Source organism: Elaeis guineensis, chromosome 4 (assembly GCF_000442705.2).
Source record: "Elaeis guineensis isolate ETL-2024a chromosome 4, EG11, whole genome shotgun sequence".
NCBI lineage: Eukaryota > Viridiplantae > Streptophyta > Magnoliopsida > Arecales > Arecaceae > Elaeis > Elaeis guineensis.
In genome coordinates this window covers 11,266,411-11,287,930 of record NC_025996.2, presented here as the reverse complement: position 1 = coordinate 11,287,930, position 21,520 = coordinate 11,266,411, and the positions used below count along the sequence as shown (strand labels likewise).

General features: G+C 37.8%; 3 protein-coding genes across 4 annotated transcripts; 1 reads left to right on the top strand and 2 right to left on the bottom strand.

The window, feature by feature from the left end:
- Positions 1-983: 983 nt before the first annotated feature.
- LOC105034868 (F-box protein At4g09920) lies at positions 984-2,832 on the top strand. Its single transcript, XM_010910183.4, is given in 5 exon segments — positions 984-1,641; positions 1,644-2,068; positions 2,172-2,324; positions 2,445-2,571; positions 2,574-2,832. Coding segments are annotated over 5 exon segments (1,344 nt in total). The 5' UTR covers positions 984-1,160; the 3' UTR covers positions 2,732-2,832.
- Positions 2,833-3,510: 678 nt separating this feature from the next.
- Positions 3,511-12,501, bottom strand: LOC105034866 (probable glycosyltransferase At5g03795). Of its 2 annotated transcripts, none has more exons than XM_019847121.3 (5): positions 11,891-12,501; positions 7,305-7,591; positions 6,067-6,299; positions 5,722-5,879; positions 3,511-3,638 (listed from the first exon to the last, which is right to left on the bottom strand). In XM_019847121.3, the coding sequence occupies exons 1-5, from the start codon at positions 12,356-12,358 to the stop codon at positions 3,588-3,590; spliced, it is 1,197 nt and encodes a 398-aa protein (XP_019702680.1). In that variant the 5' UTR covers positions 12,359-12,501; the 3' UTR covers positions 3,511-3,587. The 2 variants fall into 2 exon arrangements, with proteins under 2 accessions (XP_019702680.1, XP_010908484.1); XM_010910182.3 differs by lacking the exon at positions 3,511-3,638 and adding an exon at positions 4,118-4,620 and having other exon boundaries at positions 11,891-12,500.
- A 6,467-nt stretch (positions 12,502-18,968) lies between these two features.
- Positions 18,969-21,095, bottom strand: LOC105037005 (norbelladine synthase). Its single transcript, XM_073255530.1, has 2 exons — positions 20,860-21,095; positions 18,969-19,461 (listed from the first exon to the last, which is right to left on the bottom strand). Exons 1-2 carry the CDS (start codon positions 21,041-21,043, stop codon positions 19,169-19,171), a joined length of 477 nt encoding a protein of 158 aa, XP_073111631.1. The 5' UTR covers positions 21,044-21,095; the 3' UTR covers positions 18,969-19,168.
- Positions 21,096-21,520: the final 425 nt, after the last annotated feature.

The window sequence follows — 21,520 nt, the reverse complement described above, 5'->3', positions numbered from 1 at the left end:
TTATTATTTTTCTTTTTGATTTTGAATGACTAATTGAACTTACAATAATATCCTAAAATTTCATAGTGACATAAATAACTGTTCGAAGTACTTTTCTCATCTACAAGGAAGGAAAATGAGAGAAACAAAGACAATTCAAAAAACATATCAATGATCGTCACCATATGTTTATTGTCTGAGATTATTGTCTTTTTAAATTTTGTTATCACTCGATGGTCATGTATTGGCTAATAGTAGTGCTACTCCAAAGCCTAAAGAATCAAGAGAAATTAGGAAGCCAAAATTTAAGCATGGGATACTAGATATGGACTGGAGTCCTAAAATTGATTTCTTTCATGTCTTGATCACTTTTTCAAGAAAAGTTAAAACCGATTCACTGTTGAAGATTTCTTGCATCAGTTGTTAATCCCTCTTTGTCTCTTTTGACTAATTCCAACCAAGTGCCGGCTTGTGTCAGGACCATGCAGACACACCTGTAGGAAAGCAAGCATCCTTGGTCAAAACAAAACAAATGAAAAATCTAGTCAAAATCTGTTGAACTCGATTCAAAAAACCATTATAAGTAGTCAAATACCACCCGTGCGCTCGAAATCCTGACCACATCCTCTGAAGGGCATTATGCTAGCATCAAGTTGCCCAAACAACAGATTCCATCCCAATAGAATTATTCCTGTGGTCCATCAGATCTAGTTATTCCCCCCTCCCCCCTCTCTTTTTTTTTTTTTTTTCCCCTCTATATTTTAATACTCAAAACTTACAAGTTTAAGCCAAAAATGATATAACTTTTAGTTGGATCAGAGCCACCGCTAAATTGATGGACCAATCCAATCATGAAGCAACACACATAAAAGCACGCTCTTTGTCTTTGTCCTCATGCGTGTTGCTCTATAGATCTACCGGTTGAATCGATCCGATCCAATCAATAATTATTTGTCCAAATATAGTCCTACCCCAACAAGACTCAAATCTTTTTTTTTTTTTTTTTTTTGGTAACAAAAAAGACCACCGAGGAGTCGTATGCAGATCTGGCTCTCCTATCATCAATCCTACAAAACCGAAGCCCCTTCCATGGCCTCCATGGATTGATTCTTAATGTTTTATTTTTTCCCCTTAATAGCTTTAATCAATACCCCTCTTGGAGGAATAATCTCGAGCACCTCATGAGAACCAAGCACATCGTACCCACACAAGCGTACGACCGCATCAGCGGCCTCCCCGATGACATCTGCGGCCACATCGTTTCCTTCCTCCCCATGAAGGAGGCCGTGGCCACCTCCGTCCTCTCCAAGCGCTGGCGCTACGCCTGGACCTTCTCCCCCGTCCTCGACCTCGACCTCTCCCTCTTCCCCAAAACCCACGGCCGCCGGGCCGCCTTCGCCGACTTCGTCGACTCCGCCGTCGCCCTCTTCGCCCTCCCCCACCTCACCAAGTTCCGCCTCTCCCTCGACGACGGCTCCGGCGGCGGCCCCGACCCCCGCCTCGACTCCTGGCTCGCCTTCGCCGTCGCTCGCCGAGTCCAAGAACTCGACCTCTGCCTTCCGAGATCGCGGACGATGCGACTCCCCGATTCCATCTTCCGCTGCGGGTCCATCACCGCCTTGAAGCTGAGGCTTCGCTCCTACGCCTTCGAGCTGCCTTCGCCCCCGGCCTTCCAGGGCTCAGAGTACTGCATCTGACGTCGATAGCCCCGCTGAAAGGATCCTTCTTCCAAGATCTCTTCTCAAACTGTCCACTTTTGGAAGAGCTGGTCGTCGAGGAGTGCCGGGTGGACGTTCTTGACATCGATGGTGCTCGCAACCTTGCCACTTTGGTGTTATCTAGATGCAACTGGGTCCATCCGGTTCGGATCCGGGTCTCGGCGCCTCGTCTGCAGACTTTTCATTATGCTGGCAGAGCTGCTGACGAGCATTGCTTGGAGAACTTACCGTGTTTGGATGAGGTGGTTTTGGGATTGAGAGCTCCATCCTTGATGTGGGAAGCTGAGGGGGACTGCCAGGAGAGTTTGGTCAAGCTTTTCCAGATGGTCGGCGGTGCGAGAAGTCTGACGCTGTCGTCGTGGTGCACCAAGGTATACACCATGAGCCTAAATCTTTCTTTCTTGTGTGTGTATCAAGAAAATTTGATGATTTAGGTGAATGATTTAATCCTGTATCCTACCACTTTTCTTAAAGCATCTCGCGCGAGCGCCGAGTCTACTGGACAATGTGCAAGAAGGTGTGAAGCATTTGGTGTTGTTTATGGAGTACAGGGAAGACAGTCTTGGAGCCATAGCTCCATTGCTGATGAGCTGCCCATATCTGGAAACCCTTGCAGTAAGCGTCATGGTAAGTTAATTTGTTCTTCTTGTAAGCTTACATGCATGGTTTTATCTTTCGAATCCTTTTTCTTCACAATTAATTAGCTGACAAGAATTGTTTTACATTGAAAATTTTGGTCGGTTTCAGCCATCGCAGTCGATGCGAGAAGGATATGGTAGGGCCAGAGAAAAGCGAAGAGAGCTAGAAATTAGGAGGAGGACGCGGCAGTTGAAGACCGTTAAACTGGAGAACATTGATGTGAGCAAGACTGGGCTTGGCTGGTCAAGTTTCTGTTGAAAAATTTGCGAGCGCTCGAGAAAATGACCATCGTGCCTTCGAAGGATGGTTTGGAGCATGCAAAGTTTAGACGCAAGGTGTCAACATTCCCAAGGGCCTCTCGGAATGCTGTCATAGAGTATTGCTTCTCTGAGTGAAAATTTTGGATAATTACTTCATGTTCCAGTAATTCTCAAATATATAGCTGACTCATGTGAATTTCTTTGCTGTAAACATCAAAAAATTGGCCTTTTGGGCATCTGAGAAAGAGTTCAATGTATCTGTTTAATGGGTTATGTCGTAGTCATCCTTTTTGCTGATACAACATCCAAACGAGTTCTCAAAACAGAGTTATCAGACTAGGCACAACCCTCTTCATTACCAGAGAAACCTCGTAAAATCTCATGTGTTGAGGGAATTGAAATTGATTTATATAGTTTGACATGAAGAGGTAATATATGAGCATAGAAATTTATACTCCAGCAGAAATGGACGACCGAAGATACTAGTTACCTCAGGGGTCACCATCGGTATTATTTTTATGGGTGTTATTTATGCTGGTGCACGGTTCACCAGAGAGCTGTCCACCGGCCAGAGAAACATGGTAGTCTGGTAGGAGGATAGTCTTTATAAGGGTTAGGACCAAGTTTTACAAGCGATTCTTTTCTTTTCTGTTTGAAAGAAGGGTCTATACTCTATAGGCAGCAAACTACATAACCAAGATAGCCCTCCACCAAGCACCCCAAAACATGGTGTATACAGGACTTGATCCAAGGCCCGACCACACCATCTTGATAACCTGGCACCTTTAAAAGATTCCAAGGATATAATTCACACTGCATCGAGCTCTTCAAAAGATTTATATGTTAGCATGATGCCATTTAAAATCTCCGTCTCTTCTTGTCTGTTTATACACTGTTACACATCCACAATATTTTATACACTGCTCCATTCACCAGTCAGTCTTCACAAAATTTTCATATCAAAGTTCCTCCTCATATTCAGCAGTAAGTTTTAAATCTCCCTTTCATATTCAGCAGCAACATTCTGAGTTCTCAGAGAAAACTGAAAAAAAATAAAATACATTGGGAAAAATATCATACATTTTAATGAAGAATATTAGAATAGTATCCCCTTAGATTAACTTAAAGGAGGGATAGCATCATCGCAATCATTCATAGGGGCGAAGGTTGCATGTCCAGGTCGCAACCTGTCCTGTATGAAGAAATTTCAGGCTAGCTAATCCTGCTTGCTTACTGTCAGCATTAAATTCTACTTTCATTAAGGGACTTTTGCGACTACATCCCTCAAAACTATCATATTTACATACAAAATTCAGAAACAAACTATTTCCATGAATAATTTGAGAAGCACCCCCATTGTAACTGTCTACCATTCCAAGCATCAACATGCACGAGGAACCATGTGCAAGCGAGTTTACTCGCATAGTTGAAGCTATCTTTCCAACTGGTGGATATAATAATACTTTTTTTCTTGGGTAAGTATATTAATACCTTTTGAGGCTAGCTCTTTGCAACCATCAGTTACATGAAACGGAAAAATAAATAAATAAATAAATTGCATTTTACAAAAATTCGTCATCATAAAATTACAAAAGTGTGGTTGTGATGCTGTAAAGGGGAAACATGTTGAAGTAGAGTGCTGACAAAAAGACTCCTGATTATCGCACTCAAATTAGATGGTTAAATGCTATCCGTGACACCATGAAACACAGCTTAGGGCATAGATGGCCGCCTAATCGACATTGCACCAGCTTACATCGCTGCCTCATTTAACTGATCTATCCAAATGCAAGTGGATGAAGAACAAAATTTTTATATATTCTTACACATTTGAAGCTGTACATATTGAAGGGACTAGTCCTCTTCTCAACTAATCCCTAACCAAGCCTGGTACAAAAAGCCAACATACAGAAATCTGTAGTCTAGTACTTGATGACATGGTGTCGTAGCCAAAGCTCGTACATTACCATGTGGAATGCATCATAAGGAACTGGAGGTGAATGCCACTCGAAGTGTTTTTGAACCTGATAACATATTAGCTATAAATTCAGGAAACAAATGGAATGTATCTAGCATTTGTAGTTGCCATTAATATGAAGTATGGTTAAAGTTTTCAATTTTGTTGTGAGAACTGAGAGTTCCATATTATCAGTTGCCAATAATCTTGTACTTTTTAATGGCTTATACTAGTGTAGTATTCAAATCAAATTACTTGAAATCACATTAGATACTTCTAGATGCTTTGTGGAATGTAGGAAGGAATCTACATTGTTTCCCAATAATATTTCCAACAAGTTAAACAATGAATAATGATGTCCATTTGTATGACAAATTTTAGTTGGAAGAATTTAAGTTCGAAGTTTTCCATAACGAGTCTCTGCTATTTGTGTCATGCCAAAACTTAACGTAAATGATTGTCTGGGGTCTGTGCCCCTATCACCCCTATCACAGAGTATTCTCAACAATCCAGGTAAGGATCTCCTCATAGACTTCTGTATATTAGTGTCCACTAGATATTTGGCTTTTGTTCAGAAGTTCCAAACAAACTTTGAACCATGAGCATGAATATTAGGAAGTTTTGTCGTCATAGATTTCTATTCATTAGTCATAAACAACATTTATTTGTTTAAAGAATGTTTATAGCTATTGTTATTTTAAAAAAAGAGAGAAAAGGTAGCATATCTTAGTAATCTACTTCTAAATCCTTTGACAGACTGACACCTTCACATGCCACTACACACCATAAGTCAACACCTTGTAACATGATACAAATACAGTGAGCCCCTGACAGGTGCAAGTACAGCACGAGATGCGCTAGTCCTCACAATAGGATACCAGTTAGTATTTGCTACAGATGGCCTAGAATACCAAAATGAATAAGAAATCCTCCTTTGCTATTTCTTATCAACAATATATTATATTAAAAACACCATATCAAGTAGAGTATGAGTCAGCATTTGATATACACAATTAGCCTACTAGAGAACCAATAAAAGACTGAGGCGTGATAATACAATGAAAAATGGAGATTTGCAATGCAAGAGCTATATATGAAATCAATTACTAAGTCAAACAAGTAACAAATCTTGATGACCACAAATTATGCATAGCACATAGTATCTTACCTCAACTAAAGACTTATGTAATGCAATAAATTCTTCATGAGATACGGTCTTGAGAATAGACTTCAGCTGGTAGACATCACTCTCCTTGAGAACGAGAGAAAACTTATGCCAGTCAAGGATGTCATTGAATGGCAAGTCATAGTAATTAGACAAAATTACTGAAAAGAAAGAAAATATGAGCACTTGTCAGCAAATTGCAACTGGAAGTAAGAAAATTATGAGTAGCAGCATAATTTAAAAACATATTTACTTCAAGAGAACTAGTCCCATCGCCATGATAAAACTTCCCTGTGAGTATATATATAAATTACTACTGAGAAAGACATTTAAAGATGGGGCTCTGACCAGGAATACATCCATAGTGAATGGAGTCAGCTATGCGAGCACTATTAACTTGGGAGCCACCTGGACAAATGCAGAACTTAGTCCTGTAAAACTGCTTTTGATATACCAACTCTCCAATAGCTCTGCTTATGCGATTATTGCTGATGCTAAGCTCTGTGTCATTCTCCCATACACGTGCTAAAGTAACTCTTATCTTAGAATTCCGATGACCAGCCCAAAATCCAAGTATTGTCCTGATGACCACTTAAAAAAAAATTATTAGATATTAAATTCTACAACAACATGGTGAAACTGCACATACATTCTCAGAATGCATAACAGAAGAACCAAAAGACATGAAAAGGTTTTATTCAATGACATGTACATTGTGGAAGCTATATAATCAGAGAAGGCTCCATTAATATATATATATATATATATAAATAAATAAAAAAAAACACCAGCTTACAACAGAAATGACATACATAACTAAATAAATCTGTGAGGACACTGTCGGAAATTATAAGGACATGCTCAGAGTAACAAAAATAATGAACTGACAGACACAAGACAATAGACCACCCTAATCACATAATGGAAGCTATAAAGGCAGAGATATTTCATTTCCAAAAAATGACTTCAGATTGCCAGACAAAAAGGCTTCATGAAATCAATATACTCTTCACCAGCATTGGATCAGATTCTTTTTCAGCTTATGGAAATTAAACTAGCACTGAGCTCTGAATGTAAAAGTTGTAGTTTAGAGTCTATTTCAGTTGAGTTCACCAGCTTCTACTTATGAATTATCTGGAGACAGAATATATGCAATCCTTAAGAAGAGATACGTTCCCATTGTTGAGTGAAACAAATATTCACTTAGCACCATTGTCCTCCTCTTTTTTTCCAATCATTTTTCTAACGTGAAGGTCCTCTGGAGCACAACCATCAATCATCAAGGCATCATAGAACTGATGAATACAATGGCATAGCTTGTGGGATTAGCAAAGACATACAAAGAGGGACAGGCAATTGGTTGATTTTATATAAAAATTGTCCAATCAAATATAGAAAATCTTTTATGACCTGCTCACATGATTTAGATAAGATATTTCCTACTGAGAATTAAATTAACATTTATAGAAAAGAAAATATAAAGAGCCCCATCGCCGGTAAAGTACAATTGTTATTGAGCATGGAAGGTTTCAAGTAAATGTTTCTATGCCAGAGAGAAAAGGAAAACAATCAAGTCCTATCTAAACCTGTTCTCAATATCATTTCCTCCTGCTGGAAGAGCAAATGGCTGCAGTACTTGAGGAAGAGCAACATCTTTGTGTGGGATATATCCAACATCATAGCTTGGTGAACAGACAACTCGGATGGAATTCTTTATAAGAAATGGAAGCCCTTCAAATGCCCTCACACCAACATCATGGCAAGTAACAACAAAGTGATCTGCACCTAATGTCCTGTTCCAATAAGGGTATTTGCTTATCAAGCCTTCAACATAATTCTGAACTATCATGGTCATATTCTCGTATGATATGCCCTGCATGATTGGAAGTACATTACATACAAGAAGATGTCAACAGTTCAATCAAATGGAAATTCAAAGAGCTTTTCTCATTTAGAAATTACGAAACATCACTTTTTACTGCCATCCTTAAAATTGGCATTATATTCACAATTATTTTCATATTAAAGCAAAATAAAAATTCACTTACAGGATGCATTTTATATGCATATATAATCATGGACGAGAAAACAAGCATCAGTTGTCACCAAGATATTATGACGAATGCCAGCATGTGGTGGACATTTTCACGCTAACATAATGCCTGTTGAGACAGAAGGCAGGTGTACTATATGACTGATTCTTTGTTGATAACATACAAATTTTTCTTTTATATCAACAAAGAACCCAGCAAATTTGTACTATATGACTAATGGTATGTTCGCTACACAATATATTGGAAAGCAAATGGCAAATGCCAACAGTAAAATGATAATAAAAAGAATGTACTTATGGAGAAAATATAGCTAATAGTTAAATGCAATTGCCATTGCTGACTTTATCAGAAACAGAGACATAGTTTTCAAAGTTGTAAATGTAAAGGCATCCAATAAGTCCTGTGAACTTTAAATGTGATTTTAGTAGTTAAAAGAACATTGATATTTATTTATTCATTAATACAGACACATGAAACAAACTATGATTTCTGCCTTTCTGGAAATCCTTCTGCTCCCTTGTTCTGGGGTGTTTTTTTCTTTTTCAGAGAGCCTCGTTGGGGGTAGTTGCTCTCATAGATTAGTGACAATAGAACATTGATGCATAGGTAGTTAAAGAATCATTAAAGAAGGAAAGTTTGAATTTCAGAGATGCACTCCAAGTTTTTCTGGGAATTTTGCTTATGACCTCTCAAACTTTATATACACATGTCAACCTTTTCAGTTTTGGATAATTACATAATCATCAATGACCAATCAAATCTGTCTAGGTATTTTAAAGAAAAGGAAGAGAAGAAAAGGAGAACCTTACCACTTATGATCACCCTTAAAGAGTACATCCAACCATCAAAAACCAACCATAACAATAAAAACATAAAATTTGTAGCTAATTGATGGAAGACTGAAGTGGAAATACAGGCCTAGAAATGGTCTTCTATAACTTCATATTATTCTTTTCATTTTTTGGGTAACGCAGAAGACTCCTACTCAAATACACCTTGAGTGGAGGCATCCTGATACATCAGTGAAAACTAAGTCTCTCAGAGACCTAGGTAATACATCCAGCGAAGACCATATACAATTGCCTGTGTGATCTATGACAAAGGAAGCATATTTTATTCTTCATTCATATGGAAGGTTGTCTTTAAGCATACTCTCACAGGAATAAATAAATCATGGAACCAAAAAATGATGATCAGTATTCTTCACAAAACATGTCAAGAAAATTGTCAATGAAGGGTCATCTTCTCTGATTCACATAACCTATTAATTGATACACATCTAACATGGCCCATTTTACTTGGGATCACATAATCAATGCCTCCTAGGCTTCATGGGTTGACTTCTTGCTTTCTCCCTTACAAAACTGTGGCATATGGTAGGGCCTTGAACCTATCACCTTTCTTCATGGAGTGTGTCATGGAATAACTTCTGTCGTAGCCTAGGGTTAGCTTCATCTTTTCCATTTGTCGATTTTTCTCTTTTACTAGTAGGGTGCTCCCAGGGTCCTTTTCATGATAATCCTGCTTTAGGGACTAATTCTGTAACTTATAGGTGTCCTCAGGAGAAACAAGTGAGTAAGAGATCAATCATGGTCCTCTTCTGTAGTAATAAATTTGTATCTTAAGTTATGGACTCCACAACATGTACCAATCAACCAAGAAAGTGATGCAAGTACTAGGATCAAATTCTGAAGTTTTTGGAACACAAAAATGAGCTCGCATCTCTTTTCTAGTTTATGAACATAAGGAGGGGTATCAATCTTTTTTGGTTCAGATCAGATGGGAAGCAAAAAAAAAAAAAAGGAAAAAAGAGTAAAAAACAGAAATGGAGATGAAAGAGGCAGAAGAGTGAAACATGGCCAGTGCTACACTGGCCAATCCACTACTCCTATAACTGACCATTAGTATTTTTATCTTCTAATCACAATTGAGGGGTCAGAAAGAGAAAGACTACATAACATTCTTTTGATTTATGTTAGACCAAGTTTGGGCATAAAAGCACACTGAGAATAGGTGTTACAGCATTTTTTGCTGAGATCAATTCTGGTTCTTCCTGCTTCTTTTTTCTTTTTGCCCCTTCTTTTCCCTCTTTCAGAAGATCTTCAAGCCAATGCTTGCAGAGTTGTGTCCAAAGCATGTTTGACTTGAACTGTGGTGAAAGTGCACTAAGGGACCATACCACAGACCACAGCCTCCAATAATAAAACAAGTTATGAGTCATATACAGAAAAGCTTAAAATAGTGTTCTATACAGTGATGACCGATTGACCTTGATGATGATGATGATGATAGGAATTTTTTTGGCAAAAAAAAAGGGCCACCTATTTCTTTTTTGCAGAAATGGTTCGATTTGAATTTTGTTGGACCATTATGGCCCCACCCTCAAATAATGCAGACATTTAGCTTATAGATACACGTTGTAGTAATTGGCACACATGTGAGACTGTTTCTATGTTAGCATGAAGGTAATTGCAGAAATGGACCAGTAAAGTCCAAAATGGACCAATTTCTGTAGGAAAAAGAAATTAAAAATAGGCATGTTTTTTGCAAAAAATGGAATGAAATGATTTTTTTTTAAAAAGCAAAATTGCCTGATGATGATAACGATGACAGCAATGAAAATGATGACAAAAAAAGAATGTTGATGACAACAACAACAATGACAATGATAACGACAACGACGACGACGACAACAACAACAATTAAAAAAAAGAAAGGTTGTTTGAGGTGTTTAAGCATAGGTTAACCAAAGTTTAACTTTGAAAAGCTGTGTTAACCTGTAGCACAGATATGGTATGATATGGTTGGGCACTTAGAGTTAGCATTTGTCTAAGCTACAGAGGAAAAAATCCACTAGCTCCTAACAGGCCCTCAGGAACATCATAAACTGGGGGTCAAGATCTTTTTACAAGACATCAACTACTTCAAAGTCCATTAGATTCTCTTGAAGAGGTCTCAAGGTTCTCCTCTAATGGCCATTTTTAATCATATTTTGGTAGTAAGTTCCTGATAAATCATCACCATTTGTCAAGAAAAGATATTGATCAACAGAGGAAAGCAGAAAGATTTTTTTTACTACCATTGGAAGGAACTCCTCTTTCTTGTAAGTTTTTTGAAATAAGGCAGTGGGTTCTTGGATCCAAGTTCCAAAATTCAAGGTGTAGGCATCAAAAGATTAGAACCTAGCCCTGACCATCATGCCTTCAAATATTTGCAATCATCTTCATAAATTCTCAATTTCCATCTGTTAGAGAAGTTGTGAAAATTTCTTATCACACAGGTGAGCCTATGAAATTATCTGAAGAATTTCTTCAAACTTAAATCCCTTATAATCATAACCAGCATCAGTCTAAGAGTCTAAGAGGGAGCAAATGAGAACAAATCCAACTTAAAGTGCAATCTCTACAATGTTCAATTCTGTATGATTCTCTAGAAGCAAACATGCAATCTGTAAGATGTTCGATTGTGTATGATTATCTAGAAGCATATTGATATTATGTTGTGTAATTATCATCTTCCAGTGATGTGATACCTGAGAGCTTTCTTGGAAAATCAACAAAGGCCAAAGAAAGAACTCAAAGTTGATCTATATCCACCGGAAGTACCAATGAATGAGTCCGCCTTCCAGATGCAATGACCTATTACTGCCAACTGATCTATTGTCACCAGGTGATAGTCCAAACCCCACAGCTTGCTAAGCCATCAAGATACAAGTCTCTCCAAAACCCATCCCTCCGGTAAGCATGAGAACTTCAGTAAACCAAGCCTTGCTCATATACCTCTCAAATTTCCACCTTCAAGACTTCTTCACAATTCGAGTCCAAGAATGAAGCACTAATAAAAGAACAGTAACTCATCACTTTCTTGCCCATCTTCTTGGCTTGACCTGCCAAGTTTTTGGATTTTCTTGAAGCAAATAACGACTAGAAAGCCTTATCAAATCTACTAGATCAAATTACCCAGATGATAGACAAGGATAGGCATACATAGAACTCAACAAATACTAGGAGGAGGGTGGGCAAAGAATGACGAAATCCAAGATTTAAGTTGTACAAACTGCGAAAATTGCAAAAATTATAACAAAAGGAAAGAAAGGAGGTAAACTTCAAGAACCCTACCTTCCCTCTCATCTTGTGAGGGGAAATGGGAATGAAGAAGAGGTCCGCCTGATCGGGATCATCGGTGAGGAACCGGCTCTCCCGGATGTTCTGGAAGAAGTACCCTTCGCTCGCGTACTTCCCCGTGAGCTTCCTCGGGGTCTGGTAATAGGTATTGGGATCTCCGTCTGGGTATATAAAGACCTTAAATTTCCGCTCCATCTCGGCGTAGTTCCTCCGAAAGACCTCCGGCGAGTTGTAGATCGACGACCACGATGGGAGGTCCGAGGCGTCGCCGGCGCCGGGGTATCCACCGAGGAGGACTCCGGGAGAGGATTTGGAGGAAGAGGAGAGGTCGGACGCGTACTGGGGGGGAGAGCGGAGGGATCGGAGGGAGAGGAAGGTAAAGGAGATGAGGGTTAGGAAGGCGAGCGTGAGGAGAGAGCGCTGGAGAGAGCAGGTGGAAAGGAAGGGGGGCTTTCCAGCCATTCTCGTCGGAGAGAGATTTTCCGGCAGGCGTATCGGCCGCAGCGAGACTGGGGAGCTTGGCAAGTCTTGGAGCGTGTGATAGCTTCTGGTTCTGGGGAGGAGGGAGGGTGGAAAGAAGTGCAATCGACCTACTCCCTGCGACCGTCCGCACGAGCTCTCTTTCTAGGCTAATAAAAATGCTGTACGGATAAAATTACAGACATCGCCTATCTGATCATGGGCCATAGAAATTTTAAATAGCTCCAACAGAAAGCTTGGAGACCTTATATCAGCTACCACGTATGACTTACCAGAAACAACTTAATCTTCGAGATAATGCAGGTGTTGAAGAGAGTCATCTATTTAATTATAGAGTATAATCATTTCGACGCTGCCAGCTCTTTCTTGACACCCTGATTTTTGAAATTTTTTACTTTCTTGCAGCGCCTAGAGGATAATTTTCATATCCTAGAACTCTTTTTTGAAGTTTGTTAAAACTAATTTTGATGGTAATGTCAAGGATGATAGTGGCTGTGCAGGCTTTGCCATCTGAATCCGGATGTCAGGTTGTTGGCGTGGGAGGTGCATATCTTTTTGAGCTCTCTATTCCTAAAGCTAAGATTCATGCCATATAGATGGACATTATCTGTGCCAGCAAGAGCTATGCATAGAGAGGATTTTCAGAGGAGACTCTGCCACGGTTATCGACTGGATAGACAATATGAAACAGCTGAAGGCCCATCCATTTCTAAAGCCATCTGCTTGATTGTGGAGTACAGTAATTTCGACACTACCAGCTTGCCCTTTGAAACTTCTGATTCCTAGGACTCCCTTGTTACTCCTGCAGGAACCGGAGGATAATTTTCATATCCCGGGCGCCCCTTCTCTTGGAGTTTGTTAAGATCAATTTTGATGGTAATATCAAGGATGTAGAAGCAATGCAAACTTTGCCATCCATGGCCCAGATGCTAGGTTATTGGCGCATGAGGTGTATCTTTTTGAGCCCTCTATCCCAGGAGCTGAGCTTCATATCGCATGGACGGATATTATTTGTACCAGATAAGAGCTACGAGTGTAGAGAATTTTCATAGAGAAAAATTCTGCTACCATTATCATTAGATCCTGAACAACACGAAGTAGCTGAAGGCCCGTCTACTTCTCCATAATATTTGGACTGCCCTTCATCTTTCAACCATGGTGTCTGTCTGATATATTTTTCGAGAGGCAAACATCGTGGCAGATTGGATCACTTCTTTTGTTGTAGAGTATTTCGAAAATTGTACTTGGAATTAGGGTGAGATGTGCCCATCGTGTTAGATTTGTTCCTAGAAGCCAATTGTTGGCTGACACATTATATAATTCTTGGGCCTATACTTGTATTATAATTTTTTATTATCAATAAAGAACTTTTTCTTTTCAATCATATTTTTGTGTCCATGATTTATCCTAAAAATTAACAAAGATAATTTTTGTATATTCTTAAAGAGTTAAGAATTTGAGATATATATTAATTAGTGGTTAATTTCTAAATGCTCTCGATCAAAGGATCGTCATAGAGGACAGTGATCAATCCATTTGAGATTGGTGCACGGTTCACCTCCTTATGGATAGATGAGTCTCAGATCTGCGGTGTAGAGACACTGGATGAAGGTGTAGGTGGTTGTTAGAGAATAACTTGCACTGAGCGTGATCAACACGAGAACCACATAGATATCTACTCACTCGTCAGTGGTCTTCTCGATGCTGTAGTGGTGTGAGTGGTTATTTGACCTGCGGTGTTATTGACTATTCGCAGTGAGGCTACTGGGTTTGACTGTACGTTCCTTGATCCTAGCCATTTGGTCCTTGCTATGTATGTTGGCTTTAGTAGTTCAATTCGCTGTTTGGAGTGGGATGCATCTAGATGGATCTATCGACCTTGGTAGAAAAGGAGAAGTCTTTGCGATTTGTGAGACTGAGTTCAGAAAGTCTTTGACTAAAGTGTGATACTAGAAAAAATTTTCACAGGATTCACAAATAACTCGAGTCGAGCCAATCTAGCATATGATTGATGATGGGGTCTGACGAGCTTTCCATGACCTCCGTTAAGTCAGAACTCACAATAGAAGGACTGAATCATATGATAACTGCACCTAGGTTCGTACTTTCATTCTACTGGATTGCCACTACATATTGCTAGGTGTCACTGGTAGATTGTGAGACTCATCGACGTCATCTTGATGATCATGGCTCTCGAATGGTAGAATTGAAAATGTTTCAATCCATCGAAAAGAGTTTCGATGATATTATGATAGAGATCATAATATATCTCACTACCAGATAGAATAAAATTATGGGGTCAATATTAAGAATTTAATCTCGAATTTATCAATTGGACTTATGAAGTTTCAATTGGGTTAAATTTATTGAAATCTTATTAAGTTTATGAGAATCATGCTAGTACACGGTTAAACCTAATTCTTCTCGGACTTTGATTTGATCAAGTCCATAGCCTTGAACCTAACCTAAATTTATTTAATTTAATTGGACTCTTAATTGTGAGCTCAAGAGGATTTAATTAAGTCAATTAGTTGGCATAATTATTCTAACATTATCTCTTCTTTATCTCCTAATTATCTCTAAGTATGCGTGTGGAATAGATAGAAGAATATGTGGCGCATCTTTTTTTAAAAAAAATTATTGGACGTCATATCCTAGAGGACCCACCCCTCTTATATGTCATGGCATGAGGAGAGAGAGTGGGATCCCCGCCCCATTCTTTTGGCTAGAGATCCCTTTGTGGGGGCCAACCACCGACATGTATTCCATGGATGCTGTTGTACATACTTAAAAGGGCTGATTAATTATCATTTATATCTGATTTTATTTGACATAAATCAGATTTAAAAGGTAGAAGATTCTTATGAGATAAGAATCTATATTTTAAGTTGATTGGTTCCTAATATGTGTCAGGACAGTGTCTATATATAAAAGGGTGTCTCTAAAATTTCATAGAATGAATTTTGGATCAACAAAAACCTCTCCTCTCTCCATCTCCAGCCTCCTCTCATCATTTTCTTCCTTTCCAGCTCAAAAGTTGAGTGCTCTCTCTTCCACATGCCTAGAAGAAGTTCTAGTGACTTAGAGATCAAAGATCGAGGAGAAGAAGAAGAAGGCTGCAGATCAATGAGTTGATCTCGCAGTTAAGATCAAAGAGTTGATCAAGGTCTTCAAGATCAAGATTCTTCTTGAAAAGAAAAATCTCATAGAGAAGAAAAATTCGAGATCGATCTCAATGGATATCTGTAGAGGTCGGACATGTGTGCGGCTCAACTTCTACGAATCCGAGATCATCAATAACGATGAATTTCTATCCGCACAAAGATAATGAGATCTGATCTCATAAAATTTTTCTAAATTTCAGATTGATAATATGTGCTTTCTTGAGCTTGGGTAGGTTTAGATCTGGTATCTAGTATGTGAGGTTAAAGATTTAACCCGTTTTATTTTTCGCTGTCTGTTTTTAAAATTTTTAAAATCTACACATGCTGCTATCCGATTTTCTAACACATCGATCATGTAGAATCTTTTGTATTCTGATCTTATGGACTGTACTCAATCAGAGTGGTGTGATTGTCCGCTTATATCAAAAAAAATGAAAGAGATCATCATAATGGTGTTGGGTTTATTTTTTGATGCATCCACGCTTCAGGCTAAGTTGAGGGCTACTTAGAAGGCATAGTGTATGTTGTTACCATCTTGATTATAGATAGAGAGCATTAAAAAGGGATTTTAGGATAGCGATGCCTTGTTGTTTTCTTCGTTGAGCTCCTAAAGGTGATCATACTTGCTAGCATATACTTGGAGGCTCATTGCATGATGCTTTTGGTGTCTTATTTGCATATATAGAAAAGATAATAATGCAGCTGATTGGATGGTAGTTTTATGGCTAATCATACTGATCATATTCTTTGGACATCGTGGCTGAGATTTTTACTCATTCTATGTTTTGATCATGTGTGATCCACATGATTATATTTATTCTAGAGCTACTTAACGTAGCTATTTTCAACAAAAAGAGAGAAAAAAAAAAAAAAGAGAGAGAGAGGGCAGAAAGATGCGAAATAGGCTCTATTCCTTGTGACTGCCTGTGTGAACTCTTTCCAAGATAACAAAAAATATTATATGGGTAACAAGATGACATCATTTATCTAAGCTAACTTGCAAAGTTAAATCTTAATGACTAGAATTGATCATGGGCTGGATTTGAATATCGAAAATATCAAATTTTAAATAGGCCCAAGCTGAAGCCCAACTAAAAATGGATATAATTTTGATATAAAGCTCCGCTTAGGATAAACTGTATTAACAACATTATAATGAAAAATGATTGTTATTTGATTACTATCCTACTGTAAAAGCTATAATATAATAGAAAAAAAATGAAAATTAGAATCATTAATCTTGAAAGCTATTTCTATGAATAAAATTTTAAATTTTATTTTCCTTGTAGCTAAAAATAAAATGTGATCAACAATGATATGATCTAAAAATGATTTTTTTTTTTTTTTTTTTTGTATTAGTGTCTGTTAATTTTAACTATAATGGCTAATAACTATAACATTCATTGTTTTACCTTTAAATGAACCTAGTCCAAATTTGAACTATAGAATGATTTAACCAAGAAATTTTATATGTAGATGTATAACATTTGCCGCTCAATCAACCAGTATAGAGTTGTGGAATCTGCCAATATTGGTTCAGCAGCAGTGACTAGCTAGTAGACCAATTCATTACAAAATGTCTTATTACATATTTCACGCTATGCTCGACTCATCTAACCTTTGTTAGTTTTATGCAAACTCATTACAAAATGTTGTATTATATAAAGATTTTGCTTAATGAATTATTTAAGTATTTTTTTTTTATTTGTTTGAGAGAGAGAGAGAGAGGGTGGGGAGACCTATCCTGTGATATTGCCCGAGTTCAAATTTTCGGAATGCACCACAATCAGAGGAGCATTACCAATGCAAGCCTAGTACATTATCATGCAAAAGTATTTCAAAACTATATGCAAGTCAATATAAAAATCAAGGAGAGAGATAAAAGGCAGAAGCTTCAATGCAAAAGGTATCTTGTTAGATTCTTCAAATTCTGCTACATGATATGATCACTGCCTTGACTATTGAATTACATGTAGTGTTATAAGCATTTTAGTGGAAGCATTGCTTATATAAAGAAGCATCGAAGACTTTCACAATGTTCAAATATGCCATGATTCAAGATGCTGTTAAAGCTGTGACTCCTTGGCTTAGAGCTCTGGTAAACAAGTTAGGGCAGTTCTCAAGCTTAAACTAAATATCATGGAGCTTCCCAATCTTCCCACTGACTTTATGACAGTTGTCTACATTTGGTACACATTCCTCAAACCTTATTAGACTTGGGCATATTATAAGAGTCAAGGACAAAGCTCTTGATCATCATCTCCTATTTCTTGATGCACGAGGGTGGAAACCGATGGAGAGGGTGGCAAGGGATGCGACGAGGAGGTGTGCATCTATAAGAGCACATGAAGAATTTGTAGGAAAAAATAAGCACTGTCGGAGCTCAACACGTGATGTGCTGGGAGTCATGTAGATTGCCCTTTAGTATGGTATATAAGTCTTCATTCGGATGCATACCAGATATATTTTGCTTTTATTCTTGATGTATATGTCCTTATTCTCGATGGACAAGGATTGATTTTAAAAATAGCACCTTGAAGAACAAAAGAAAAGTAGAAATCAAGGAGTCTTTTTCTTTTTTTTTTCCAGCGGGAAATTAAATGTGTTGATGAATGCCTCATTGATTTCAAAGAAATCAAAGAGAAATATATATATATATATATATATATAAAGAGGCTATCATCAACACAATGGTTGCCCACTTCATACATATATAATTAATTTTGTATAGCAATGACAAACTTGTAAAATAAACCTTGTGTTCGAACTATAGTAAATCCTCGGTGACTCCTCTTATGTGCGACAATCTTGAGGTAGATTGCATTTGCCAAAAAAGATTGATAATTGATTAATATAAGTGAGGAAAGGACTATTTGAAAAAATTATGAGGAAAAATCACATTGGCATTTGGGTGAACATTAAGAAGAAGGTTTGCTAGAATTGCTCTTGCTCGAACATGACATTGACTTGAAAAGAATTTTAATTTAGAACTAACCCAATAATTCCAACTCTCCTCTCTGGTTTATTTCTCCAGTAATCTAGTTCTTCTAGATAATTAGTTCTTCCCTAATTTAGAAATTCATATGAGATATATACATATATATAGTCTTGAGTGAAGATATTATCGGAATGCATCAAAAATAGAAGAGAAAAACACAAATCACATCATCCTTTAGGATGTGGCAAGCAAGTCCCCTAAGTTCTCTGCCCAATCAAAGATCCATTTTCTCATACTGTTTCATTTTCAGGTGCTAGATAACAGAGCAAAGCTAGGCACCACTTGGTCTTGTCACACATTACCAAACAGGAGAGCACGTTATGCAGATATAGGTACAGAGGTAGCTTCATTGGGAAGCATGGAAAGTAAATCAAACTCCATATACATAGATTGTTAGAATGGAGTTTTTTTTTTTTTTCCTTTCTGAGCATAGGGGCAGTAACTCTTGTTTCATTTCAGTAGGGGTGAAAGAAAACAAAGGTTCGTAATCTCATAGTAAAAGATGCAGTTAATGTTCTGCATTATTGAACACTTTACTTTTCATTTCATCGTATGGCATAACTTGCTCACTGATTTAGCAAGCCCACCAGTTCATAGTTCATTGCTTGAGCCAACCATGAATTCAAGAGTTCATGTCACTAGTTTTCTTCTCAGTGAGATATTTGGAATGGTCTCAGCTATGGTTGCCAAGGGTGCAGTGGTGACAAAAGAAGCATTGGCCGCATGCTCTTCATCAATTTCATATTCGATGGCCGATTTGATGATGGAGGAATTGCTATCTTTCTCAATGATCTCAAGTCGATATAAGACTGAGCGAAAGCCTAACTCTAGAAATCCTCCTTCAACCACCAGTGCTTCCTTCACACGTTTCTCATTGTCAATTTTGACGAACTTCTCTTTGGAAAATTGTACGCCAGGAATTCCTGACAAGCAGAGCATTTTTTTTTTTTTTTTGAGAATATAAGAAAAAAAAATCGTTGATCAACCAAATTTTTTGGGAGAAGATTACCAAACCCTATCAAGATAACAAAACTAAATGTATGCCAGGTAGATAAAATAATGAAATTTATTAAGAGAATGAGAGCTTTTGTAGGTTATATCAATCATTCGGTACCACGAAGGGTGCGTTTGGTTACACTTTTTGATTTTTTATTTTTAAAAAATATTTTTTATTTTTTTAATTTTTACTATTGAGTAAAAATAAAAAAATAAAAAATATGTTGGTAACTACGTTGTTATAAAGCAAAAAGTAACGTTTGAGGATGGCAGGTGAAAGCTCGATGAAGAGAAGAGTTTAGAAAGGGAGGAAGAAGGGAATGGAGAGGTGAAGAGCTCGATGAGGGAGAAGGGTTCGGGCTCTTTACTTTTTGATTTGGCGTTTTAGATGTGCGGCAGTAAAAAAAGTAAATTTTAAAAAAAAAAAATTTTATTTGTATATAAAGTAATATTTTGATTATTTTGATTTTTACTTTTTTTTCTCCTGTAACGTTATCAAACATTGCTTTTTAATTTTTATTTTTAAAAATTAAAAAATAAAAAAAATATTTTTTTTTAATGGCTAACCAAACGCGCCCTTTACTTTCATCAAAAAAGTTAGTTATTAATTAGGACGCCACAGGATTTATTTGCTCTATAGAAATACAAATAATGCCAGAAACATAGGCTATTAGGAAGTCACTTATACATTTTTCAGGATAATGTATCAATTACCGTAACTGAAGAATTATATGAAACCCTAATGGAGCTTTGCAAGCTCAATCCTTTTTTAGGTATATTTGCAACTACTAGTCATAAAAAATGAACGGACTAGGACTATCCCAAGCTTCTTGGATTGAGTATATTGCTCTGGAAAGAGTGGTTCTGGTTGTACCTTTTTTTGAGATGCTAAACATTGGATTGCGCAATATCTGCTTCAAGATCTATGCACACAATTAAAAAAGAAAGGAATTGAAGTGCTTTACAAGCCGTGCAAGATGCGATCCAACGGTTGATGTCGCAAAAAATAAAAAGATCAGTGAATCATTCTTTCATGGAAAGATACAACCTGAATTTAGAAAGAGAGAAGGCAAAAAATAAAAAACTGCGAATCAGAACTTCTATAATCCCCCGTGCCTACATAGCCTCCAAGCTACAGCAGTATTCCCCGGATCAAAAGAAGGGAAATTTAGCAATTTTATGACCAACTCAATTACTCTAGTGCACCCTACATGAACTCACAAGCAGAGCATATATAATTATATGAAAAAAGAGAGAGATTGCTCATGTTTCTTGTCAGAAGCTGTACATGAAAATTGAGATCTAATGTTGTTACGATGGCTCACCAGGAGGGAAAGTGAGGTGCAAAACGGTACCGACGCCACCATCCCCTTCGATAACGTCGACCTTTTGGAGGACGTGCGGGAGCAATTCGACGACTAGTTGGGCCAGTCGTAGCGTGCCGTAGACCTCCCACACTTCGCCGGCAGGGAGGCCTACCTCTAGCTTATGAAAGAGGCTGCCCTTCATTGCTGCCGCTGCTGCTGCTGCTTCTTAGCCTTTTGGTGGTCCTAAGCATGGGATAGACCACAGCCTCTCCTTAAGGCCAAGCTTTTTGGTAGGCTCACCTAGAATCTTACGTTGGAGATTCCTTCTCTACGACGTGACAAACTAATCTCACTATCTTGGAACTCACCAAAATATCCTCTTAATGTTTGACAATATACATTTCACTATCTAATTTTAGCTGGATGCATAACACAAAATCCTATACAGTTATCTTTCTGTTAAATAAGCTGATAAATCTTGCCGGAATCGTCACTCTCTAACCTCCTTGTAGAGTCATGTCTTAAGATATCTTAGCTGATTTGTGGTAAGATTAAAACACTAAGATTAAGTCAACTGATTTGAGATACTTTAATCCTAGATGACTCCTCTTAGGTGCGACAATCTTGAGGTAGATTGCATCTGCCAAAAAAGATTGATGATTGATTAATATAAGCGAGG

Bases quoted from the DNA above. Each gene is read 5' to 3' on its own strand.
- LOC105034866 (XM_010910182.3), bottom strand. From the start codon at position 12,358: ATGGCTGGAAAGCCCCCCTTCCTTTCCACCTGCTCTCTCCAGCGCTCT. The intron at 6,300-7,304 runs GTTTAGATAGGA...AGTGGTCATCAG, and splicing joins GGAAATGATATTGAGAACAG to GACAATACTTGGATTTTGGG. The intron at 4,621-5,721 runs GTAAGATACTAT...ATATGTTATCAG, and splicing joins TACATAAGTCTTTAGTTGAG to GTTCAAAAACACTTCGAGTG.
- LOC105037005 (XM_073255530.1), bottom strand. From the start codon at position 21,043: ATGAAGGGCAGCCTCTTTCATAAGCTAGAGGTAGGCCTCCCTGCCGGC. The intron at 19,462-20,859 runs GTGAGCCATCGT...TCTGCTTGTCAG, and splicing joins GCACCTCACTTTCCCTCCTG to GAATTCCTGGCGTACAATTT.